Source organism: Podarcis muralis, chromosome 1, assembly GCF_964188315.1.
Source record: "Podarcis muralis chromosome 1, rPodMur119.hap1.1, whole genome shotgun sequence".
In the NCBI taxonomy this organism is placed as follows: Eukaryota; Metazoa; Chordata; class Lepidosauria; order Squamata; family Lacertidae; genus Podarcis; species Podarcis muralis.
Window position 1 is genome coordinate 23,215,837 of NC_135655.1, and position 26,430 is coordinate 23,242,266.

Consider the following 26,430-nt stretch of genomic DNA (forward strand, 5'->3'; position numbering starts at 1 on the left):
ACCATGATGTCCAAGCTGACCTATTGATTTGACCAACCGTTAAACCTTCAACACATTCACTGATTCTTTTCAGAACTAATTAAGGATTAGATATGTGCTGTTCTTTCAAGTGCTTTCACCTGTTTAATACTATGTAAAAGAAGTACAGTGGTACCTCGCAAGACGAATGCCTCGCAAGACGGAAAACTCGCAAGAAGAAAGAGTTTTCCGTTTTTCGAGGTGCTTCGCCAGACAAATTTCCCTATGGGCTTGCTTCGCAAGAAGAAAGCCCATAGGGAAATCTCCAGGGACCTCTTTTAAAATGTTGGCGGTCGGGAGCAAAGACTTTCGCCCCCCGCCGGCCTTCAGAAGAGTTCCTGGACCTCTTCTGAAGGCCGGCGGGGGGCAAAAGTCTTTGCTCCCCCCCGCCTGCCTTCCCGGGACAGCGGAGACTTCTCCGCTGTCCCGGGGTGATCTTAAAATGCTGGCGGGCGGCAGCGAAGCCTTCGCTGCCGACCCCCAGCATTTTAAAAGCCCCCGGGACAGCGGAGACTTCACTGCCGCCCGCAAGCATTTTAAAATCGCCCCGGGACAGCGGAGAACTCTCCGCTGTCCCGGGGGCTTTCAAAATGCTGGTGGGCGGCAGCAAAGCCCTCCTGTCCCCGGAGCTTGCGGGGCGGGAGGTGGGGAGAAGGGCTTTTCTTCCCACCGCCAGCATTCAGAACAGCCTTCTGAAGGCTGGCGGTGGGAAGAAAAGCCCTTGTCCCCCCCCCCCCCCAGCCTTCAGAAGAGGTCGGGGGACAGACTGTCCGCCCGGACCTGGTCTGAAGGCGGTTTCCATAGGAACGCATTGATTGATTTTCAATGCATTCCTATGGGAAACCGTGCTTCGCAAGACAAAAAACTCGCAAGAAGAAAAAACTCGCAGAACGAATTAATTTCGTCTTGCGAGGCACCACTATCAGTCTGCAGCTCTGTGCACACTTACTTGGGAGTAAGGCCCATTGAACTTTCTTCCAAGTACATGTGTTTAGGGTTACGCTGCAAATACAGAGCTAAATATTGCACTACAGCCTCATGTAAGCTTAGGCTGACCTGCCTCCTTGTTGCAAAGTGCCCTTAAAAGAGGTTCTAAACACATGTTGGCCTTGCAAAGACGACTCTGAGGGGAAGCAGAGCGTTTCTGTAAACATTTGAGCAGGGGAAGCAACCTGCGGGCCTCTGTCCCTTCCCCACAGCAAAGCTTCTCCTCCTAATGGCACCAAGCTATTGTATATGGCTGTTGTATAACATATATTTTGGTGCTAAGTCATGGTATTTGTTTTGTCTTCCTCTTTCTCATGAAAATGAGATGGAAGGATTTTAATATTGGTTCATTCTTTTGAAGGATGCCAGTTAACTTTAGCATTTCATTTGTTATCTAGTTAATGGCTTTAACATATGGATTTTGCTGATCTGAGTAAATTTCCTGCTCTGCAAGTTATTTCTGTCTCTCTACAATTTCCATATCAAAAGTGGCCTGGTCTTGTGATTCTCGAAAGTCAAACTTCTGCTAGGAAAACAAAAGTCTTTTAATTCAAGAATGATGTTGCAGCACACGAAGATTAAATTTCAGTACATTAAAATTACCTGCCATTTGAAATCTCAATGAAACCATCCTTTGCTTTGTGAATTTGCCATTTTCAGGAGCTTCGAGAAGACAACATCATATTAATGGAAACAAAGACGATGCTGGAAGAGCAGCTGATGATCGCAAGAGCTCGTGGTGACAAATTGCATGAAGCTGAAAAGGAAAACTTGCAGCTGAAATCCAAGCTTCATGACATAGAGCTGGTATGGTGTCATGTTCTTAATTATCAATGGGAATTTTCTTTTAAAAACTAATTATTATTATTTTTGAGTGAGAGCTACGATAATACACGTCTTTCCTCCAGAATGAAATGCCCAGTTCTTCAGCCTGAGGGCCAAATATTATCCCATCAATGATATCCATGGTCATGCTGGGGATTCTCCCTGTGAGCAGTTTGGCTGGAGAGACTACAGCTCCCCACATGCAGCAGGATGAAAAAATTGCCCATCGTTGTCTTTAGTACATAGCAGCCTTTGTTAGGTATAAATGCTAAGTCTCCAAGCTCGATTATTGTTATGTCTTTCTGTGTTGCCCCTTCTCCACTAGGACAGGGATACGGACAAGAAGAGGATTGAGGAGCTGCTGGAAGAGAATATGGTGCTGGAAATTGCACAGAAGCAAAGCATGAACGAATCTGCACACCTGGGCAGGGAACTGGAGCAGCTGTCAAAGAGCACAGATCTCTCTGATAGTAAGTGACATGGGGTGGTTTGGCACATTGCTGCCTGCCCATTTTTTGTTTTTATTCTGGTTTAGATACACATAATGAAGGAGGCTTCCCCAGTAAGTGCTTCTCTATTGTATCTAGGTCCTCTCTCATACATCTTTTCCTTTTCAATATTTTTTTAAAAAACCCAGGCCATCTCTGGCATTGGGCAAGGTGAAGCAGCTTCCCCCAGGTGGCAAATTCTGGGCTTCTGTAAAGACTAGCAAATTGGCAATTATGATGCTCATTATCTTTTACCAGCTTGGGTGAGGCACTATTTGAATCTTCTGCCTTGAGCACCGAAACATATCAGGCCATGCCTGCTTGAAAGGGCGACCAGAAGCACACCTTACAGTGTCTCACCAGTTTTTCAGCACTTTACAGTAACACATCTTGCTGCTGGCAGAAGCACTGACTATTTAATTAATAACTTTCTGAATGGTGGATTTTCTTGGATGATGGCCTAATAGAAATGCCTCTGGTTCTGTAGGTAGCCAGATGCAAACATCTGTGCGTGATTTATAAAGCAGTTAATTTCAGGTGCTGTTAATATAATATTAAATGGGGGAATCTGTTCTTTTATACCCATAGTTTCTCACTAGCTTTCTCTGCTGCTAGTGATCCAGTGGGCTGATACATATGTAATACTGATTCCCTTGAAACCGCTGTGCATAAATTTTGTTAAATAGCAATTAACTAAGGAGGTCATGAGCCATTGGGAGGGTGTGCCCCCTCTTGAGGCGATTCTTCTGCTGTGAAATTCCCCAACGTCTGAGACAAAATGATTGTGGATGTTATTACTGTGAAATTCCTTTGAGATACTTTATTGGATTGTGATTCATAAATGGAATTTTAAAGGCAAAAAATTATTATAAATAGTGAGTCAATAATTCTGCATAAAGATATACATGATCACCAGTATCCTTAATAACAAATCATAGTAAATAGTAATATGTATCTTGCTAGGATTTATTTGTTTTTAAGGATATTGATGATAATGTGTTTGACTTAAAAATATATTAAAGGCATTATTATCTTCCTTTAAATCAATTCCATTTAAATTGCATCTTCTGTACTCAGCTGATCAGTTGGTTATAGTAATCAATAAAAAAACTGTTTTTATGAATGAAAAGAAGAAATAATTTTCATGGTGTTTTAGAATGAAAGGGCACATAATTCTCAGAAGTGAGAATTCTCTCCTTTCCCCTCTTGTTTTTAAAGAGTTGAGTATTGATACAAGTCAGGTGATAACACGTGGGGTTAATCCTGGATATAGATGCAGGCGTACAAATGTGCTACAGTCTTGTATTCTGAATGTTGTATTTCAACAGCAAGGAAGTCTTTTGTCTTTGAACTGAACGAATGTGCATCAAGTCGCATCTTGAAGCTCGAAAAGGATAACCAGAGTCTGCAAAATATTATCCAAGAGCTCAGGGATGCATCGGTAACCTCTGAAGAGAGTAGCCTTAAATTTGTGGAGCTACAAAATGAGAATCAGCAGCTTGGCCAAAAGGTAATTAACAAAACATTAATTGAGCGTACCAGGGGCTGTTTGCCACCTTCTCCTTTTTTGTTCTTAAAGGGATTGGTATTGATCCATTCTCTCATAGCAAGATTATTCATTTTCCCTGCTAGGAAACCCAGTACAGTGCTAGTGTGAGCAAGGAAAGATTCTTGTCTTGGACCTTGAAGAGCAGCTGCCAGTCAGAGAAGACATTATCAGACAAGCTGGATTAGTAGTCTTGACTTGGTTTAAGGGAGTTTCATTCATGTTCGTACGAGTAGCACAAACTCTCCGCTATATAGATGTACAGTATTTAAGACGTTATGGGGCTGATGATGAATCCTTGATAGTCTCTGGCTGGTAAGGTAAAGGGGTAAAGGGACCCCTGACCATTAGGTCCAGTCGTAACCGACTCTGAGGTTGCGGCGCTCATCTCACTTTATTGGCCGAGGGAGCCGGCGTACAGCTTCCGGGTCATGTGGCCAGCATGACTAAGCCGTTTCTGGCGAACCAGAGCAGCTCACGGAAGCGCCGTTTACCTTCCCGCCGGAGCGGTACCTATTTATCTACTTGCACTTTGATGTGCTTTCGAACTGCTAGGTTGGCAGGAGCTCTGGCTGGTAGCTCTTGACAATTTAACTTTCATAAATTCACTTAGGCCTTCACTATATGTGAGAGTTACAAACAAACCATGGGTATCGAGCCAAATTGCTTTAATTTTTCAACCCCAATGTCTTCGAGAAGAAGCAAGCAGATTAAACAGACATTTCCATTTAATTTCTGGTCCCCTCTGGTGCAAGAATCTTGTGCACAGCAGTGGATTTATATTCCAGCCTTTGGCAAAACATCCCCCAGGGAGCCACTTCTAGATGTTAAATGATCTTCTCTACATACTAGGCAGGGCTGCTTTATCTAGACATTTCCTGTAATAGTGGCTGATACACATTTGTAATCTGCCAGCCCTTTGCCAGTTTCTTTTCTATAACTGAGGGCTTCCCCTAGGCATCTGTCTGGCTGCTGTGCCAACCAGATCCTGAATGAGCCACTGGCCTGATCCATCTATCTGGCTGTTCTTATGTTAGTCCAAGTCCATTGGAGACACCCAGAGCGCTGTTCAGATGGAGTAGAGAGATTTTGTATAAAACATAAAATCATCTGAGGTCGACTCACCAGCTACATTCAAACTTCACACTGAACTGTGGTTTAGTAGTTTGATATGAACAAGGCTTGCGCTCATATACTCTGTGTGGTCATAAGAAGACCAGAAGCTTCCTCTTCCATTTTTAACTGCAGTTTAGCATTAGCATCTATTCTATCTGTAAGCTGCCTTCAGTCCCTGTCTGGGGAAAAGACAGGATATAAATAAATATAACAACAATGTCCAAATCTAGACAAGCTGTGGTTAATCATAAGGATGGTTTACTAAAGCAAGCCTATTTCAAACCGTGATTTCTGAAATTTGCTTGTTTCGGTAACTTCTAATTATGACCAGCAGTGGTTTAGGCATCATGCTAAACTGTGGTTAATTGGTACAAAAGCAAAAACTTCTGCTTTCCTCCTTGCTCAGCCAGGGGAGGTGAGAGAACATGAGCCAACAGCTTCTTCATGTAACCACATTAAGTCCAAACGTAGCCATTAGCAGGGAAAAGGGGGAAATGCTTTCATTGCGTAGAGATTACCTAAATTAGCCAGAAGCTTGGCCAACCATACCAGATGGCAGCAGCTGTTTTCAGTGCTTAACATTTTGTATCCACAGACCTCTTCCTTAAAGAATTCTGCTGGATATTCTACAGGACAAATTCAGTTTATTTTAATTATCCTAAAGGCTATGGGTCCAATGTGTTGAGATATTCCAGAACCTGGTCAGGCTGTATTGAATATAAAAATAGTCCATTTGTAAGGCTGAGTATTTATTTTGCCAGACAAAGCAGGTGGTGTTTGGTATGTTGATGCTGGAGTGAGCTGGTAATGCTGGATTGGCAATTGGCTGGATTAGAATCAGAAAAATTGGGGGGGGGTTCTATCTATCTCTCCCCATCCCAGTTTATTTTAATTTTACATTAATTAATTGGGGAGGATGGGGAGCATTAGAAAAGATGCATTTTAATTAAAACATTAACAGCAGAATTGTATAAAATGAACGAGAGCTTACTCTTTTAAAGCCCTTTGAGCAGGGGTTTCCAATCTGTGGTCTTGTGGTCTGTGGACCGCCAGTGGTCTGTGAGCTTCATTCAGATGATTCCCAGCATGCCTGTGAAATTGTGACTGAAAATAGGCAAGGGCACAACTATCTCATTCAATATTTGTATGGATTTTTAATTGTTTTTACTGCTTCTTTTATTGTATTTTATTGTTTTACAATTTGCTTTCTATGGAATTACAGTTGCTACAACAGGCAAGACATCAATGTGTGGTCCACCAAGGTCTTCAACAAGTGCCTATGGCAGGGGGTGGGGGAGTTTAGGGAACCCCTTACCTCACAGTTAGATAGAACATTCTGTCACAGAAACCCTTCTTTCCTTATGCCAATGCCATTGCAACATTGCCTGGACTTCTTCTGCTACTTTAGCAGTGTGGGGATGAGCTGGACCATCTGAGCTCCATATTAAGGACCATATTAAGGCATGGCTGCCTTAATATGACAAAAGGGGGGCTACAGTTGTGCCTTCTAGAGTAGAGGTGTAGAATTTCTGGAAATTTGGAAACCATGGGAGGGTAAACATGTTTTGTTTTGCTTTTAAATCAGACTAATCTTTTGAGCTGTTGCTGTCGTGGAATTATAAAAACTGAAGGTTTGCCCTGATTGGAACAAGCTTCTCTACCCTTTCACAAGCAAAGGAACCACTTCTTCCTTCTCTCGTGAGAATGGCAAAAATGCATCTTGCTTGTGTTTGAGAATTTCCATCTCAGTTTTTTGGGTGAGGACTTGCCTGTCCTCAGTGTAACTGTAAAGGAATTGTAATCATCTGACACTGTATATAGTCTTACATAACAGTCTTCCTGTTACATAGTTTTTAGGTAACATTTAGGTAACATTTTGAGGGATAATTATTATTATTATTATTATTATTATTATTATTATTATTATTATTATTTCCCCAGCCACTCTGGGCGGCTCCCAACAGAATTAATGATGATAATAATAATAAATGATAAAACATCAGACATTAAAAACTTCCCTAAACAGGGCTGCCTTCAGATGTCTTCTAAAAGTCAGATAGTTGTTTATTTCCTTGACATCTGATGGGAGGGCATTCCACAGGGTGGGTGCCACTACTGAGAAGGCCTCTTCATGGTTCCCTCACTTCTCAAAGTGAGGGAACTGCCAGAAGGTGCACACAAAATGGGTATTTTTGTCCATTGTCCATTGGATAATCCTGGTTTCTGTATACAGTGGTGCCTCGCAAGACGAAATTAATTCGTTCCGCAAGTTTTTTCTTCTTGCGAGTTTTTCGTCTTGCGAAGCACGGTTTCCCATAGGAATGCATTGAAAATCAATCAATGTGTTCCTATGGAAACCGACTTCAGACCAGGTCCGGGGACAGTCTGTCCCCCGACCTCTTCTGAAGGCTGGGGGGGGGGCAAGGGCTTTTCTTCCCACCCCCAGCATTTTAAAAAACCCCGGGACAGCGGAGGACTTCGCTGCCGCCCGCCAGCATTTTAAGATCGCCCCGGGACAGCGGAGGACTTCTCCGCTGTCCCGGGGCGATTTAAAAGCCCCCGGGAAGGCAGGCAGGGGGGAGCAAAGACTTCAGAAGAGGTCCTGGACCTCTTCTGAAGGCCGACGGGGGGCGAAAGTCTTTGCTCCCCCCCCCGCCTGCCTTCAAAAGCCGTCTGGGATAGCGGAGAAACGAAGGCTGGCGGCGGGAGGAGGTCTCTCCGCCCCACCGCCAGCCTTCGGAGGAGGTCCGAGGACAGTGGGGAAGACGCGCTGCGCTTCCCCGCTGTCCTGGAGATTTCCCTATGGGCTTTCGTCTTGCGAAGGAAGCCCATAGGGAAATTCGTTTTGCGAAGCGCCTCCAAAACGGAAAACCCTTTCGTCTAGTGGGTTTTCCGTCTTGCGAGGCGTTCGTCTTGCGGGGCACCACTGTATAACATGTAACTTGGCTGATAGGGATGAAAACATCTAGTTTGGTGAATGACAGACACTTAAAGGTTAAAACAATTTCAGTTTCCAGCACTGAAGTTCTACTGCAAACTGAAGTGAGACATTCAGCAACCTTGCAGAAGTAAAAGGTTGCGTTGTTTATATATACAGAGATAGAGACCCAGATTGTCGAAACTTGTTGCTTTGAAAAAAGTACCGTTGAATGGACAAATGTGCAAGTATTTACATTCTCATAATGCCTTTGCATGTGAACAATGTTTGTTCAGGCTTGCATATGATATATTGTGGTAATTTCCTCCCATGCAGATTGAAAAGCTGCAGAACCAGATTGAAAGGGAGAAGCAAAGTAATCAAGACTTGGAAGCTTTAAGTGAGGAGCTGCTAAAGGAGAAGGAACAGCTTCAGGGCAAGATGGAGACCTTGAAAGCTGACAAAGAGAGACAGGTGCTTGCAGATGTAACCCAGAGGCATGTTTGCTTGGTTGGTTGGATGGTTGGTTATTTAGATAGACTTCTTGGCCCACAAATATAAAAAGGCACCAGAACTTCTTCCTGCCAGGAAATTAGGACTCTGCAGGATCAAAACATGAAGCATTTCAACTTATCCATCACAGTCCACATGGGTGGCTCCACACCTTCAGGTCACCTTGACTTGCCAGTTTAGAGTGAGTGTCAAGAGGAAGTAACTCAATTTTCATACTGCCAGAAGCAAAATTGAGTTGCATAAGCAGTTGTGTATAGATCAAATTTATAAAAATGCTGAAAGAATTGCATCACCTTTTCTGCTGTTCTGAATAGCTTCAAGAATTCATTGAAACAACAAAAACTGCCTTATACCTTATATTGATCCATCTAACTCAGTTTTGCCTACCCTGACTCCCATAACAGTCCACAGGAACTCTCTTGCAAAGTGACAAAGCCAAAATCCTAGGTATACCTAAGTAAACAACTCCCATTGTGCTTGCTTAGTCACATCATCTGTTTGAGTAATATTTGGGCAGAATAAGGAGTAAACACAACTCAGTTCAAGGTGGTGTGGAAATTTCCACAGAAAACTGAAACACTCTGCTTCCCCAAGGTTGATTGGGATATCCCAGACAGATATCTCAGGCCATCTCCTCCACAACTTTAATCCTGCATTGGGAATGTCTTGACACTGACACTGCCATGCTCTGGCACCCCGGGACCTCATAGCACCTCCAGCCAAACCTAAAATGTTTGGCCTACAGTACTCGTCACAGAGGTGCTAACTGCTTGCTAGCAGGACAGCGTGTCCATAGTGCTATGAGATTTAATTTTATTTACTTATTTATTTATATACCACCCTATACCTGGAGGTCTCAGGGCAATTGAAATGACACAAAACAGAGCAAAAGGATTATTGAACCAGGTGTACAGTATTTATACTCAAGTATGGGTGGTGCTGTGGTGTAAACCACGGATCCTAGGGCTTGCCGATCAGAAGGTCGGCGGTTTGAATCCCCGCGATGGGGTGAGCTCCCGTTGCTCGGTCCCAGCTCCTGCCCACCTAGCACTTCAAAAGCATGTCAAAGTGTAAGTAGATAAATAGGTACCACTCCGGCAGGAAGGTAAACGGTGTTTCCATGCACTGCTCTGGTTCGCCAGAAGCAGCTTAGTCATGCTGTCTACATGACCTGGAAGCTGTCTGTGGACAAACGCCGGCTCCCTTAGCCAGTAAAGCGAAATGAACGGTCAGGGGTCCCTTTACTTTTACTTCTTGAAATAATGCAATTTCATCATGTATCTCACCTGTTTGGCCTAGGCTGTGTTTCTTGAAAAGTGAATTCCCAAGGGCTTGTTTGCAGCTTTCTGGTACTGAATACCTGGGAAGGTACCATTACGTTTATGTCCTTCTCATGGACTTCCCTTAGACATCTCATTGGCCACTGGGGGAGCAGAATGCCAGACTAGTTGAGCTTTGGGTTGGATGCAGCAGGGCTTTTTGTGTTTGCCTAATACACCATCTTGTTTTGTTTCTGAATGTAGATAAAAGACCTAGAAAAGGAAACGGACCATCTCAACCAAGTGGTTTTGTCCCTGAGGCAGAGGTCTCAGGTCAGTAGTGAGGCCAGGGTGAAAGACATTGAAGTGGAAAACAAAGTACTCCATGAAACGGTTACAGAGACCAGCAGCAAGCTCAGCAAGCTGGAGTTTGAGAAGAAGCAACTGCAGAAGGACTTCGAGCAGGTTAAAGAAAAAGTGGAAAGAGTAGAGGAAATGGACAAGGAGCTTCATCGACTAGAGAGGGAGAACGAGCAGCTCACAAAGAAAGTTGCTGCCATGAAGATCACTACGGAGAAAGTACAGGTTCTTGAGGAACAAAATGGGAACTTGGAAGTGGAAAACAGGAAGCTGAAAAAATCCCTGGACACCTTGCACAATGTTTCTGTCCGGCTAGAAAGCCTAGAAAAGGACAACAAGGAGCTAGATGAAGAGAACCTGGAACTCAGGAGAATGGTAGAGACAATGAAGTTTGCCAGTGCAAAAATGGCCCAGATAGAAGCAGAAAATAAAGAGCTAGAAAGAGAGAAAGAAGAGCTCAGGAAAAACGTGGAGATGTTAAAGATTCTGATCAAGAAATCGGAACGGCTGGAGCTGAGTTACCAGAGTGTGAATGCTGAGAACCAAAGACTCCAGCAGATTATAGAGAACAGCAGCAAGAAAATCCAGCGAATGGAGAAGGAACTGGAAGGCACTGAAAATGAGAACCAAACCCTCCAGAAAAATTTAGAGGAGCTGAAGATCTCAAATAAGCGGTTGGAGTGGCTGGAGAAGGAGAAGAAACTGTTGGAGCAAGAAGTGTCCCAGCTGGATAAAGACAAGAAGATACTGGAGAAGGAGACAAAAAGACTTTGGCAGCAGGTGGAGCTGAAAGATGCTAATTTGGACGAGAACAGTGCAGAATTGGCAGCAATGGAGAAGGAAAAGAGAACACTAGAAAGAGAACTGGCTAGGTCCAGAGACTTGTCTCATAAGATGAAAGAATTTGAAAAGGACAATAAAGATCTCCTAAAGCAACTTGCCATTGACAAGAGAACACTAGCTACATTGAGAGAGGTGAGTACATGTAACATTAGTGTCTTTGTCCGAAGTGTGCATTTTAGTATGTAGCATATTAGAACGTTTTATACAGGGTGAGTCCTTTAAAAGAGGCCCCATGGATACAGAGTACAGTGGTACCTCGGGTTACATACGCTTCAGGTTACATACGCTTCAGGTTACAGACTCCGCTAACCCAGAAATATTACCTCGGGTTAAGAACTTTGCTTCAGGATGAGAACAGAAATTGTGCTCCGGTGGCGTGGCAGCAGCAGGAGGCCCCATTAGCTAAAGTGGTGCTTCAGGTTAAGAACGGACCTCCGGAATGAATTAAGTACTTAACCCGAGGTACCACTGTACACATATTCCATGGGGCCTCTTTTAAAAGACTCACCCTATATATAACGTATAGCCAATGCAACTGAGAGAATTAGGGGGACACTATGTGGCCATTTGGAGCATAACATCTTGTCATGGCCCAGAGAGGGGGCTGAATTCTCATTACCATTTCTGTTGACCTCAGGCTTGTTGGAGCCACTTTTTTAATTTTTTTACTAGAACCCCAAGGTCTGCCAACCAGAGCCTGGTAGAAAAGGCATTAGACAACACAAAATAATTGAAGAAGAGTTTGGATTTGATATCCCGCTTTATCACTACCCTAAGGAGTCTCAAAGCGGCTAACATTCTCCTTTCCCTTCCTCCCCCACAACAAACACTCTGTGAGGTGAGAGGGGCTGAGAGACTTCAGAGAAGTGTGACTGGCCCAAGGTCACCCAGCAGCTGCATGTGGAGGAGCAGGGAAGCGAACCCGGTTCCCCAGATTACGAGACTACCGCTCTTAACCACTACACCACACTGGCTCCAAGAACACTGTGACCCCTAGAAACTTGTTATCTGCAACTGAGCTGAGCTTAGCTTATAGTCCTTCCCCCCCCCCCCCCCCCCAGTGTCTACTTTGGTTAACTTTCTTCATTGCAGCAGCCTAATGTAAATGAACAAAGTTCATTTGTTGTTGTTCATTTTTGAACTAATGGAAGTTCAGATCCCAATCTACCTTCTCCTCACCCCCGCAATAGGTGATGTGCACTCTCCTCTGTGATCCACAATCTAGATGTTGTAGAGTTATTAGTAAATCACTGCCTAGTGCCGACCTGATTTCTGAATCACAGAAGAGAGAGTCATATTTCACAGGCAGGTTGTGATTTCAAGAACACAGAACATCGAAGTCGTAAATCCTCAGCAAAGGTTTCTTCACAAATTAAGGCCTGGTTCACACAGTTAAAATAGGCTGGTTCCAGAGTGACTTTGCTCAAACACCTGCTAAGATATTAAGCCAAGTTAAACATGAGCCTTTGGCTTGTACACAGAGCTTCTTTGATTCCTCTTGTACTGTGGCCCACAATTGAACTGGGAAGTTCCCAGTTATCCATATCTGTTTGTTTCATACAAACTGACAAATTTTAGAACAAGCCAAGATACCAAACCATACTTCAGAGTTCTTATTATGTCAACTTTTTTGAAAGCTGGTATCATAGTTTGCCGGTTCAGACTAAATGTGCAACTATGGTTAATTAAGGACTATTTGGTTTAACTGTGGTTTATCACAAAGATAAATGCAGTTCTTCATCCAGTGCAAATTTTTATCTTGAGAAGTATTGTACAGTAGATGACATAGTTTTTCTTCCCAATAGTGACAACTGTGCAAGAAAAGTCTTCTGTGAAGTGGCCCAGAGGGCTTCCAAAATCTAATATTGTTGTAAAGAAAAGCAATTATGTTGTTGCTTTCACTGTTAGGCTACTAATTAAGTTGGTCCTTATTTGCAGGATTTGGTTCTTGAGAAGTTGAAGAGCCAGAGATTGTCTAGTGAGATGGACAAGTTGGACCAGGAACTGGAGAAGATCGGATTAAATAAGGAGCTGCTCCTAGAGACTGATAATGGCAACAATGACAAGTGAGAAGATCGCCTTTTGTTTTGGAAGGATTTCTGGCACATTTTGCCTCAATTTCCCCTCATTACAATTTCCCAGGTTCTTTGTACTCTTGTCAAAAGTTTGTGGGATTTCTCTGGTGCTCCTATTTGTTTCTTCTAAAGGAACTAAATTACCAGATTACTTGTTTCTAACAGAAGCTTCTATAGGTAGATGAAAGTCCCCTATTAGTCCTAGAGTTGCTGTGAGGTTGACTTTCTCTTCAAACAAGGCTGTCAACAGAGATGCCAGCTGCACAGATGTAGGGACATCTTGCAAGCCATAGTGAATTAAATATGAAGTTTTAGCTTCACTGAGTTTCAGTGAGATCAGGGATTTACTTACTGTAAATATTGCAATTTTGCCAAGTAATGGTTCTGCTTTCCATATCACTTGCTATTTGAATTATTCTCAGGGAGATGTGGATACATGGCATCTGCAAAAATATCTGTAATGTAGTAGAATGGCATGAGCACAAGGATTTACCTTTATTTTGCTTTCCCTTCCAACTGCACTGTTCAGCATAGGTGGCAGTGCTGCTGTATGTTTACCCCAGTGTGGGGCCCAAGTAGGTCCTCCAGGTCGCCTTGTGTGGCCCACCAAACCATTTGGGCCAAGGCATGCACACCTGACCTAAATGTGTAGCATCACGTATCCCATCAAGTACCATTGTGACTGGCCCCAAAGGGGTTTTCCCTGTGCTTTGCTGATTGCCAGGGCTTACAGAGTGCTGTGTACAAGGGCTTCACAAGCCCCAACTATCAGCTGGCACAGCACTTGAGAAGAGCTTGCAAACAGAGATGCACAGGGGGTTGTAAGCCCCAGTGATCAGCTGATCATCAGGACTTGCAATGGGCTACAGCTTTGCCTACACAGTTTGATTTCAAGCTTGACATCATTGTGATGTCAGGAGATTGAAAGGAGCATAGCTTCACCCACCTGTCAAACTTGGCCCTGGGGTTTGTAATGCAGGAGATAAGGATCTGGCCCACTGCCCTGCCCATACCCAGTTCTCTATACCTGGTCTAGCAGCATGCATCCATGGATGCCTCTATACAAGCCCCAGGGCAGTCCCCATACAGCATCCTTTTATGCATGTCCGGATGTTTTTATTCTAATTTCCATAAGTAAAGGTAAAGGGACCCCTGACCATTAGGTCCAGTCGTGACCGACTCTGGGGTTGCGGCGCTCATCTCGCTTTATTGGCCGAGGGAGCCGACGTACAGCTTCCGGGTCATGTGGCCAGCATGACTAACCAGAGCAGCACAGGGATTCGAACCACCGACCTTCTGATCGGCAAGTCCTAGGCTCTGTGGTTTAACCCACAGTGTCACCCACGTCCCTAACCCCATAAGTACATCTCTGCAAATGAGAAAGTAGGATACTGATGGAAAGTCAATGGTTCTGTGGGCTCTTTTCTAATATTCAGGAAGAATGGCTGAAACGCCTCAATATGGCAGAATTTTTGTGCCTTTCTCATTACTGATATGGTCATTGTTTCACAGGAAGTATAAGATACTGGAAAGCAAAACTGAATGTGACCTAAAGACAACACTATCCGATAAAGAAGAGAAAATTGCTGTATTGGAGGCCCGGCTGCAAGAGTTTCTCACCTTGAATCAGCAGTTACAGAATGAACTAAACACCGTAAGAGGGAAACCTTTGCTTCATAATATAAAGGGTGAAACTGCATGTTATGAAAAATTGATTATTTGAAAAGCATGTGGGCCACTTTTTATTCTGGAGAAAAGCGAACTGTGGAATTTGTACTCCATCCAGGTCGTGAAATTGTACCCAGTGCACACCAGTTAACTGCCTATCGTGCTGCCACCCCTGGCTGCTCTTTGCCTTCAAACATGCTGTATGCAGGGGCAAATAGCAACTTTGTGTGTTTGTGTAGTTCCATAGAAAACCCATGTGGGGCCCTGACTGGAACACACCATAGATGAGTCTTCAAAATAAAAGTGCATATCAACAAGAAGGTTGGCGCAAAGTTTAGATGTTTCATTAGCTTGCATTATGATGTTTCTTCAATCTCAACTCAAGAAAGATGGCCTAATTTATGCCAACGTAAGTTACATTGGCTTGATTTACCCAGTTCCAAACTCCGTTCAGGAGGAATTTCATTTGCACTACCCTTTTTTACCATCTAAATTATGCTGAGATGCTAGGTCATGTGACTGAGCTGAAAGAGGTTTGGAAGGGGTGTAAGTCTCTCTTTGTCCTTTTCTCCCTTCATCACGCCCCTGTAACCCACCTTTTTTATACATTGACTTAATTTATACAGTCTCAGGGATTTACATTGGTATATCTTCAGCTTAGCCAGGAAAGCTCAAGATCTGTTGAATCCAAACTCTCCCATCCCAACAGATTTTGGGTTTGGATCATAATAATCCCCAAACTGTGTGCCGGGATGCATTAGTGTTTTTTGAAATGGATTAAAGGTTCCTGTAAGATCAAAGCATATTCTCACAAAGGAGTGACCTCTGCTGAGGGTAACTAACTCTACTCCATTTGTGAATGAGATGTGGTTGGATCATCTGATCACACCAATACAGGGAGACCAAATTACATGTCCTCAGAGAAGGGTGCCCATTGATTTGCTGAATGAGTCAAGTCCCTGTCTTGTTTCCTTTCCATCAAGAGGGACACTCAGAGCAGTGGCTCAAAAAAGAAATGGGTTAGGCATTTCTGAGGGCAAATAATATTGGGTTCCATCACTGAAGAAGTCTTGTTTTCATCTTCATACCTAAAAGTAAAGCTTTTGGGATGTAAGAGCAAAGCGTCTCTTGTTTTAATTTATAATAAATGTCACCTCTCCTATAAGAAGTTTGGGAAATACTGGCCAAATAAAGTCTTCAAAAACACAAAGCATTCAAGAGGTAGATTGCAGAAATTCAAGACCCAGAAAGCAATGACAGCTTGTTATACCCAATGTACCATCAGTGTAGAAACACTTGAAAACAGGTTTCCATATACATTGCAATGTTTGGGTTAAAAACCTCACAAATATTAATAGAAAAAAGCAATAAAAAGTAGTAGTTAAAGTGATGAATGCTGAATGTTTTCAACTGATATATATGGTTGTGATCATCTTTTTTTTGATCAGTTGATAATGGGTTTAGGGTTAGGCTAAGTTTCTCCTGTAGACTTCACAGTTCTATTTATTGGCATATTTACAAACAACGTGTATTACAGATGAGGAGGGACTTTGAAGGTGCCAAGCTGAAGCAAGAGGATGGAATCCTTCTGCAGAATTCATTGAAGCAGCCCAATGAAAATTTGGTTTCCTGTCATCAGACAAAGGAAAAGTGGGAAAAGGGACACAAAGAAGCAACAATGGAGCTTCTGAAAGTAAAAGACAGAGCTATAGAACTGGAAAGGAATGTAAGTTTTGTCCTTTAGCTTATTATGTTCATCCTATGCGATGCACTGTAGCCAGTGTTGCACTAAGGTGAATTCACTTAGTGGTATACTTGTTCCAGCAAAACACTTTGGTGACGGTGGAATGTTGTTGCACAAGAGACATGCATAAGCAGGTTGCTGATAGCTTTGTTTCACGATGCATTGCTCAATCTGTTGTGCAACAAGTTTCTGCGAGTGCAGCTGTTGCATTGGGTTCTTCTGTTGAGCAGCTTTAAAACTCACCTGTCCACGTTAGCGTAAGAGTCCTGGCACTAGCAGACAGACAGTGTTGGGTACAGCCCATGGATGGTTGATTTCTGTGTATGTATGCTGAGAGGGAACCACGTGTCAATTACACAAGCCTGTGGCTCTGAAAGCTCTGGCATATTTTCCTATATGGAACTTCTCTCTGTAGGAAAATCATAATGTGTGGAGCATCCCTTATTTTATGAATCTGTTTAAAACATGCATTACTCCTCATTATGATAGCAAGCCCAGAGCAGGTTACATTAAAAAAATAATCAAAATACAACATGTACAATGTTACATCATAAATAAATATCCCACGTTACTCTCAGTAACTAAAACTAAAATATTAATAGCAAACAGGCAGTAATGTTCAGCAAATGCCTGAGCAAAAAGGTAGGTCTTCAGCTGGTGCCCCAAACTCAAGATATTTGATGCCAGCCATATCTCTGTGAGGGGCTACCCCTGAGAAGGTCCTTCCTCTGGTATGCATTTTCAGAATGCTTTCCCTTCATACTTTATATCAGTCTTCTACAGTATTACACCTTCTCCCATACAGAGCTCAATGAATGTGCCTGAATAAGAAAGAGGAACAAAGCCCTCTTTTCTTTTGCAGGCGCTCGTTATTAAGGCTGGTGGTTTCCAAGCTTCTTCCACCTACAGGCAACCCTTTCCATATTCAGTGGTCTGCCAAGGCATTCATGCATTCTGCAGAAATTGCTGGTGCACATTTGATGGTGTTTGCGCACACTGTTGACACTGTATCGGAAGAATGAAAATGTGCCAAAACATACTCAGCACACCTTTGTTTGCATATTGGAGATGATCTGCATTGGTGGGCAATTCAAGAAACTGTCCTGACATTATAGACCTTGTCATTAAGACATCCCTGATTAGCTTCCTAAGGGTCCCAGTTCTCTCTTGAACACAGCTTTAAACCATTGATTTAGGGGAAGAAGGATGAAAGTCCACTACCATTGCTGCTTCATTACCTGTCTGGGGTGCAGGGTACTTGCAACCATTATTTCCTGCTTTTTTCTTTAACATAGGCAGTATTGGCCCCACTTTAGCATCTATAACTTGTAAGAGTACTCATGAGCTGTTTGCTTGTGAAAAATGGAAGACTGTGTAGGCTCCCCTTGCGTCAGAGATGCTCTGAAGAATCTGTAGCTGCGGAATCTTTTTCCTCCTGCCTTTTCATTTCTGTTTCTCCTATCAGAATGCAGCCTTACATGCAGAGAAACAGCTTCTGAAGGAGCAGCTAAGACATTTGGAAACCCAGAACACCTCCTTCAACAATCAGATCCTGACACTACAGAAGCAAAATGCCTTCCTTCAAGAGCACAACACTTCCATGCAAACACAAACAGCCAAGCTCCAGGTCAGGAAAATCCCTACTGTGTACTTCTGCCAGAAACATTTTAGGTGGCTCAGTTTAAAATGGGATGGAATTAGCCAATTTCTAGCATCAGTCTTATCATTTTGAGTGTCAGTCTGATGGAAAAGAAAGATTACCCTCTCCTACAAGGTTGTGAGATGAATACATTGGTGTATGTTCAGGGAAATTGAGGTGTGTTTTGATTTTTATGGGCGTGATTCAGCTTATGGCTTCTGCTTATGCAACAGGGCTTTCTTCCCTTTCCTCCCACCCCCCAAAATTGGCACCACGGTAGTCAGGAGAACCCCCAGAACTGGGGTCGGAGAGGGAGGATCATTCCCTCTAGCAAGCTGAAATGTTTGTGCTAATGGAACGAGTGGAAAAGCACAACATTGGATTTCACCCATTCTTTTGTTCTTGATTTAGTGCTGTTACGTAATTTGGAAAACTTAATGCACAGGTGGAAAACCTGATACACTCCAAATATTGTTGGATTCCATCTCCCATCATTTTGTGTGATATAGTTCTCAGCTCAAACAAACCAATAAACCAAAATGTGCTTAAAAGTGAGCTTGTTGGCTGTTGGGTCAATCCATTCCTTCCCATTCCCACCAAAGGTAAACATCGGAGACCTGAGTTTGTTGTTAATGGATGTTATATTGCATGTTGCAATATAGCATGCACGTCTAACAACAATATTTATTTTAAAAATGTATATATTAGGACAAGATGCATTTAGAAAGGCTTGAATTGGGATTAAAATTTATTTTAAATATCCATTTTATGGTTAAAATACATATTTAAATTTGAGTTTTCATATTGATTTTTTAAAAAATGAAAATGAAGGACGGAATGGACTTGTGAACACACACATGCAAGACTTGACACAATCCAGAGAGACAAATCCCTCCCTAGTATTTGCTCCATGGGGGATAGAATCCTGTGCCCCCCAAGCTTCACTCCTTTAATTTCTTCCCCAGCCCAGCTCGGAAGTATAAAATATTTAACAACGATTGCCAAATCAGGGTACAGTACTGATAAAATGCAATAAAAACCATGCAATCAGTATGCAGTAATCAATAAAGCAAGCAAGAACACATACATAATCAAATGACTCATTGCAAAGTGCAGCAAGACAAAGTCAACCAAAGGCTTGGGTGAATAAGTAGGTCTTCAATTGGCACTGAAAACTCAGAAAGTCAACACAAAGCACACCTGAAAAGGAAGGAAATTCCGCAGTCAGGGGGTGCCTGGGTAATTAATGTCTTTCTTCAGTTGCTCCATATTGATTCCCCTGTCAAGAGGACATTCACACTAGATCTTTGCATATGAGCAGGTAGGTATGAGAGAAAGGTTCTCTATCAGGCATTCAGTTCCAAAGTGGTGTAGCAGTGCAAGCACCTTTTATATAATTTACCCCTGTGTGCTGATGAAACGTTTCTTGATTCTCTGAGAAACTTTTAGGTGGAGAACTCAGCCCTAAATTCGCAGAGTGCCTCCTTGATGGCCCAAAACGCTCTACTCCAAAACCAGCAGCTGACCAAGGAGAACGAATGTGACAATCTGTTGAAGCAGAAAGATCAGCTCAAGGCAGAATACGAGTCCCTCCTGCAAGACCACGAGCACCTGGCCTCGCTGCATGAGCGGCAGTCGACAGAATATGAAATGCTGATAAAACAGCACAGCTGCCTCAAAGCGCTCCACAAAAACTTGGATCTGGAGCACAAAGATCTGGGAGAAAGGTTAGCAGGTCTTGCATAACCTCTTGGAATAAATGAGTTATTCACATCTGAAGCCCCCCTGGGGGATTTACTGCAGGTTGGGGTTATAAAAAGTGTTGCCAACTTAAAAAAAACAACTCACAAAAACTGGTCTCAGCCTTTACTTAGCAGTTTGCTCTGCAGATATTAGCAGATGATGTTTCCATGTAATGAAAAGCATCACTTGCAGATTTCAGCAGATCAAGCATCTGTTTAAAAGCACAACAACAGGCCGTTCTGCACGTTCCCCCCCTGATGAGTTGGCAACCTTCTCAAGTTCCTTGTGTTGGAAATATTATATGTGCCAGTAGTTTCTCCTGTATCGGATGTTTGTAAATGTGTGTGTGTGTGAAAATATATATATTACAATGTATATGGTTTAAGTACATGGAATAAACCAAAAAAATATGGATGTTATCCAGCCACAGATAAGAACTTTCAGGTCCTATCAATCTGAATCACAGACAATTAGGCATGCAAGAGAAGTTCCTAACTGTGGTTGCATTATGGCTTATGCAAATACATAAATTTACAATAGACCACCAGAATCTGTTGACACAGAGAAAATTAATCTCGATTTTCTGAATCATGTTTTAATTGTGAGACGCATTAAGGCAAAATAGCAGCCATTCTTTTCTTTCTTTCCTGCAGATATAACGGCTTGATACAGCACAAATCCAAACTGGAGGAGCTGGAAATGGTTTTAAAAACAGAAAAAGATGTTCTGCAGCAGGAAAAGAGAGCAAGTGCACTAGTGACCGCGGAGAACCAGAAACTGAGAGAAGAGCTGGAAAGGTACACATCCTCAGAAATTATGCCAGCCCCTTTTACATGTTACTGGGCAACGCGGTACATTCCAGATAATATTGGCCAGATAGAGATGCCTAGAGGGCTACATTCAGCCCATGGGATGAAGGTTCACCACCCCTGCTATATTGGCCTCCAACAGGTTGGAATTCATTAACATTGGAGGACAGCACCTTAGCTTCCCCTGCTTTGGGATGGCATGGTTTATCCCATATCATTGCTAGGGGTGTATACAAACTTCTGCCCAAGTGATTGAGCCCACCTCATTGAAAACAGCAACGGTAATAATTTTAATTAGACTCCACCCATCTGGCTGGATTGCCCCAGCTACTCTGGGTGGCTTCCAGCACACATAAAAATAACAATAGAACATCAAACATTAATGGTGACAATCAGATCCTATGTAAAAAGTCACAATAACTTCAAAATAAACAACCTACTTCAAATAAAGCAATATTCAACAATCCACTAGAATCCAACAGTAAACAGCAAAATCAAACATCAGCAAATAAAAATTGAACAGTCCACACCCATCAATTACAATAAAGAATTACTAATCTAAAATCAAGAAAAATAACAGCAAATCACAATGCATAAAATACCACAAAACATACAAAGACCTTGCAAAAGGATCAAATTGAAAAACAAGGACACACAACCCATAAAACTATCTTTAAAAACTATCCCTGAGCTACTCTGTTCCCAGCTGCCTCTGCTGCTCTCAAAGTCATGGTCTGGGAAAGGCTTCCAGGGTGGGGCAAGGCAGGTGGAAAAGCCATTGCCTGCAGAAAGTCTCTCTCCTCTCAGTTCTATGTAAAAGGTGAAGGAGTGCGGGTGGCGCTGTGGTCTAAACCACTGAGCCTCTTGGGCTTGCCGATCGGAAGGTCAGCAGTTTGAATCCACACAACAGTGGTGGGCTCCTGTTGCTCTGTCCTAGCTTCTGCCAGCCTAGCAGTTTGAAAGCACACCAGTGCAATGAGGGGCCACTAGAGGCGCATTGGAAGATGGCTGACAATAACATCTCTCCGACCCACACGAGGTAATTAGGAGGCTGTGATGGGAGTAAATAGCCTCCCTACCCCCCCAAGGTTGTGGGGGGGGGCTGCCCTTGCCTGCTGTGCCCTATACCACCCCCGAATTTGTGGGGATGGGGGGCACTAGGCAGAATGCCCTCCTGTGGATCTTGGCGCTCCTGGGCGCTGTCTCTGATCCGTGCCTCTAGCTGCAAGAACTTCATAAGAAACAATTAGGAGGAAGCGAATGCACATATTTCAAGGAAGGAGGGGGAGTAAGGACTGCTAACTGAAGAGATCTCTGATAAACAAGACGGGTCGGAGGAACAAGATAAATCATGAGAAGATACGCCAAGACTCGGTATGGCAAAAGGACTTGATGGGGGAGGAGGAAAAAACTTTCCTTCTTTTTTCCTCTAAGTGATTAACCAAGAATCCCCACCCCCCCCAAGTCAGAAATGTCGTTTTAATGACTTAAGCTGTGGATTTATGACTGTGGAGATAAATTTTCTAACCATAGCGTGTTTTAAGAAGATCGTGGAATGTATAAGGGCTTTGGAATGACGCAGTTAAAAATACCATCGCCATGTTTGCAAGTTCTGTCGGAGGACTTAAGTCTGGGAGGAGAAATAGAGCTGTTTGTATATTGTGTGTGAGACTCATCAGAGGGACTTAAGAACGACAGTTTTGCGATTAATGATGGAAAGAGCGATGTTATTTATGAAAGCGATGATATATGGAAACCATCTCGATTTGAGGATTGGACGAACGGAAAAATTCACACAGGATTATAATTGGTGTTTATCTGCTTAAAGAGATTACCAGAAGAGATCATGAAGAAAAATGAGAAAAAATATACGAACAAGATGAGATGTGGAAACAGCAAGATAAGACTGGATAGAATTATGAACTTTATTTGGACTGATTTGGACATTAACGCAGTAGCAAGAAGATGATCGGAATCCCCCTTCGGAACTTGAAATATGGGTCCCCTCAACAAAATTTAAAATTCGGCTTTGTAATTCGGAATTTATGTGATGTGATTTGATTGGTCGGTTATTAAAAATTATTTTTTAAAAAAATGAAAGCACACCAGTGCAAGTAGATAAATAGGTACCGCTGAGGCGGGAAGGTAAACGGCGTTTCCATGCGCTCTGGTTTCCATCACAGTGTTCTATTGCGCCAGAAGCGGTTTAGTCATGCTGGCCACATGACCCAGAAAAGCTGTCTGTGGACAAATGCTGGATCCTTCGGCCTGAAGCAAGATGAGCGCTGCACCCCATAGTCGCTTTTGACTGGACTTAGCCGTCCAGGGGTCCTTTACCTTTTTACCTTTTACCTATATAAAAAACATAGTGTTTGCAAGTACATTGCATATAGTTTAGGTATGGAATGTTTTTATAGGCCTTCCATTATACCATTGTCATTTTAACATGATGACAATACTTTCTGTGTCTATGTTGTATATTTTTTTCACCCAGTAATCTCCTTCCCTAGTCATAGGCAAAATTTTGGGGACATAATGCAGGATATTATCTATCACAGGGCTGAATGAACAACTGAAATATGAGCCTAGAAAATGCCAGTATTAAAAACATACACCCTCAAACGCTGCTCTGGTAATTATTTTGGGCAGGGCATAATTGTGCTTAAATGGAGTAGGATTAAGTTAAAACCTTGCTTTTGGAAAACAGAGGTACCATTGAAACTTGTAATCCCTCTCAGATTTTACTATTAGCAGATCTAATGCTTGACTAATTATTTGCTAATAGAAATAGACCTGCCTCTTTGTTTAGCATTCAGAAACACTGTATTCTTACCCTTCAGAAGGACCAAGGTTTTAACTGTTCATTTCTGGTTTGAATTGCTGTTGGAGATTTGGACAGGGAAACAGTGAGATGTTTGGCTTTTCCCATTTAGGGTTAATTTCTTGCACAGCAAGCTCAAAGCAGAATACGAGGGCCTTCACGTCCACACCAAGGAACTGAAAAGCTCCTTGAATAGCTCCCAGCTACAGCTGAACCACTGTCAAGCTCGCTATGATGAGCTGAAGGAGCAGTACCAGACCATGGACATTTCCTTGACTAAATTGGACAACCACTGTGAGGTGAGATCTATGGACCAATGAAATACAGGTGGTTATTGTTGGGATCAGGAAGACTTGGCCAGTCCATAAATAGATGCTGCCTCATTCACAGAGGACCGTAAGCCATGGAAGATCACTCCCACTTCACTGCTTCTCTGTGGTGCAAACAGGAGCAACAAACCACAATCCTTGGCGTAACATTAATGTCCAATCTGGGAGTTATGGCTTCTTTCACTCCAAGCAACTGGTAAGCCAAGAACAAACCTTGGCTTCGGATTGTCCTTTGCTTGGAGTGAAGCAAACAACAATCCCTGGTTCAGCCATACTGCGAAGCCCAGGAAGATGGAGTGTTGCTAGCGAGGAGAAATAAAGTGAGAGTTATTGGCGTGTTTGTGGTAAATCATTTACCGTGGTTTACTGTCATGTGAGAATGCAGCCCAAGGGAGCAAAATGTAGTGGCGTTGAGTTGCACTTAAATGCCAGTAATTTGAAGGGGAAACCCTGGTGTTGGGCTTGGGTTGCTGCCAAATCCTTAAAAAGTGAGATGGGTGGACTGGAGAACAGGATGGGGTTGGGGAGCTCACCTCTTCCATGCCTTCATCTTTTCCTGTCTCATAACTGTTACTTGTTTTTTTAGCTTCTTTATTCCAGCAGGGACTCAGCTCCACAATGCACTTCTCCCACCTTGCTTTCTTAGGGTTTCACCATCATCCAAGCTGGGTTGTGCAGCCTGTCATGCCTAGTTTCACTCCCAGTTAAAATCAATGAATGAATGGCAATGAAAGCGATAGGCTACCACAATATAAATGCAGCAAGCAGCCAATAATTTATTTCAGTGAGACATACCTATGCATGTGCATCTTAGCACTAGTGGCAGTGGTTTGGCACTCGCTATCTGACGGCCAAAGTAGTTGGTGAGCTTTAGGGTACAAAGGACCTTTGGCTCGGTGCCGTTTTATTATTGGTGAATAGACAAGCGCAGGTAGAGGAACTTCACCTGTGATGTATCTGTTGAATAGCTTCTGGCTCGCCTAAAAGGAAACTTGGAAGAAGAGAATCATCATCTCCTGAGTCAGATCCAGATGCTGAGTCAACAGAACCAAATGCTGCTGGAGCAGAACATGGAGAACAAGGAGCAGTATCATGAGGAACAGAAGCAATATATGTAAGACTCCCCTCCCCGCATATTTATCATGTTGTCAGTGAGACTGTTATTGAAGCGTGGCAATGAGGGTGCATGGAGACATCCAAGGGGATATCTGAGTCCCTTGGGCCACATTAGCACAGCCAAAAGTCAATTTAAAAAGCTTCTGAGCAACTGGGTGATCCCTTTACTCAGCTTTACGCAGCTTACAGAGTATTGCATAGATCCCTGCTCCTGCACTTGAACAACCTGGTGCTAGGGTGTGAAAGCAGATGCAAGCTGCAGAGAGTTATTTCCTGAAAGCACTGTACTGACTGCAGTGTGAGTTACCACACCCAATTCAGGGTGTTGGTATCAGTGTGCAAAGCCCCAATGGCCTGGGATGCCAAGTAGCTAGAAGATAAACCATTGCAGACCTCAATGTTTGGCAGGCAATGCCCTATTGGTGCCATCACCACTGGGTGCTGCCTTTCTGGTGTGAACTTGTGTCAGGGCCTTCTCAGTAGTGGCCTCTTGCTCATGGAATGCCCTCCCTGATGAGGTGCACCTCTCCCCCTAATTATTAACATTTAGGCATTTTAAAAAATGATAATAATCCTGTTCATCCAGGCATTCGATGGCTGAAAGATATTGACTTGTATCCAACTCTGCACAAATGGATTTCCACTCAGTGGGACTTCCCCTTCCTCTCCTCCTCCTGTGCACCCCCAAAACTTCTCTAAGGGCTCCCCCAAACTCTCTGGAGCAGATTTTGGGATTGTGCTGGGGGCTGCAGGCAGCAATAGAGGAAGGAGAATGTTCACTGCACATGCAGAAGTTTGTTATGGTGCTGAAACTTGTGCTGGATGCAACCCGTTGTTTCTGTCAACTTAATTATTTCTATAAGGCTTGTTTTTTAAAAAGGGATCTTTTTGCCATCCTGGGTTTCTTTGGGAGGAATGGTGTGATTTATCATTATTATTTCCCAATATATAGTACAACTGTGCAGGACACACTGATGCCAAGTAATTGGTTTAAGAAGTGCAAGATATAAATACTTAACTAGTGATGTTGCCAATTATCACAGATAATCCCTTTGATGTGCTGTCTTGTATTAGCCTCTATGTATAATTCAGATTTCCTCTGGACCATGAAGAGCAGCCTCCCAAGCTTTGTCTCAACCTGTGGCTGAAACTTTGGAAAGTTGCAAAAGCAATTTGCAACAAGACATGGAGGGAAATCAAGCCCTGAGACTTGCCTGGTGCACGCAAGCCTTTAAGTGCGCCTGAAACCCCAAGTACTCTTGAATGAGTCATGGCAGGCAACAGCTGGAGCAGCAGTCTTGTTTCATTCACTCGTAGTGTATATAACAGGTTAAGGCCAACATGCATACATAAAGGTAGTTTTGGGGTTTCTTTTTAAGTGCCAAATGTGCTTACCTGGTATATGGCAGATTGAATGATGCACCTGGTAAATTATGTAAAATTTGTTGGGACAAGCTGCAGGTATGAAGGTGTGAGGTTCTATTTCACATGGTAGTGGCTGATCCCTAAACTTTTAGCAGACATGGTAACAGCCCTGTACTATCCAGGCATCCAACTACATTGTCCAGGGGCCCAGACATACTGTGTGGTCATTAAATCCTGCCATGAACTTGT

General features: G+C 43.0%; 1 protein-coding gene across 6 annotated transcripts in view; it reads left to right on the forward strand.

Moving 5' to 3' along the window:
* CCDC88C (coiled-coil and HOOK domain protein 88C) overlaps positions 1 to 26,430 on the forward strand; it is a 100,789-nt gene that overhangs the window by 59,718 nt on the left and 14,641 nt on the right. For 5 of the 6 annotated variants that reach the window (XM_077924781.1, XM_077924769.1, XM_077924762.1 and 2 more), the window contains 13 exons: positions 1,666 to 1,812; positions 2,156 to 2,300; positions 3,647 to 3,828; positions 8,234 to 8,371; positions 9,934 to 11,004; positions 12,811 to 12,938; positions 14,460 to 14,601; positions 16,153 to 16,341; positions 17,825 to 17,986; positions 19,448 to 19,725; positions 20,395 to 20,538; positions 23,484 to 23,670; positions 24,669 to 24,814. In XM_077924781.1, coding sequence (XP_077780907.1) covers positions 1,666 to 1,812; positions 2,156 to 2,300; positions 3,647 to 3,828; positions 8,234 to 8,371; positions 9,934 to 11,004; positions 12,811 to 12,938; positions 14,460 to 14,601; positions 16,153 to 16,341; positions 17,825 to 17,986; positions 19,448 to 19,725; positions 20,395 to 20,538; positions 23,484 to 23,670; positions 24,669 to 24,814 — 3,059 coding nt within the window. The remainder of the gene's footprint in view (positions 1 to 1,665; positions 1,813 to 2,155; positions 2,301 to 3,646; positions 3,829 to 8,233; positions 8,372 to 9,933; positions 11,005 to 12,810; positions 12,939 to 14,459; positions 14,602 to 16,152; positions 16,342 to 17,824; positions 17,987 to 19,447; positions 19,726 to 20,394; positions 20,539 to 23,483; positions 23,671 to 24,668; positions 24,815 to 26,430) is intronic. The other variant, XM_077924778.1, reaches the window with a different exon arrangement.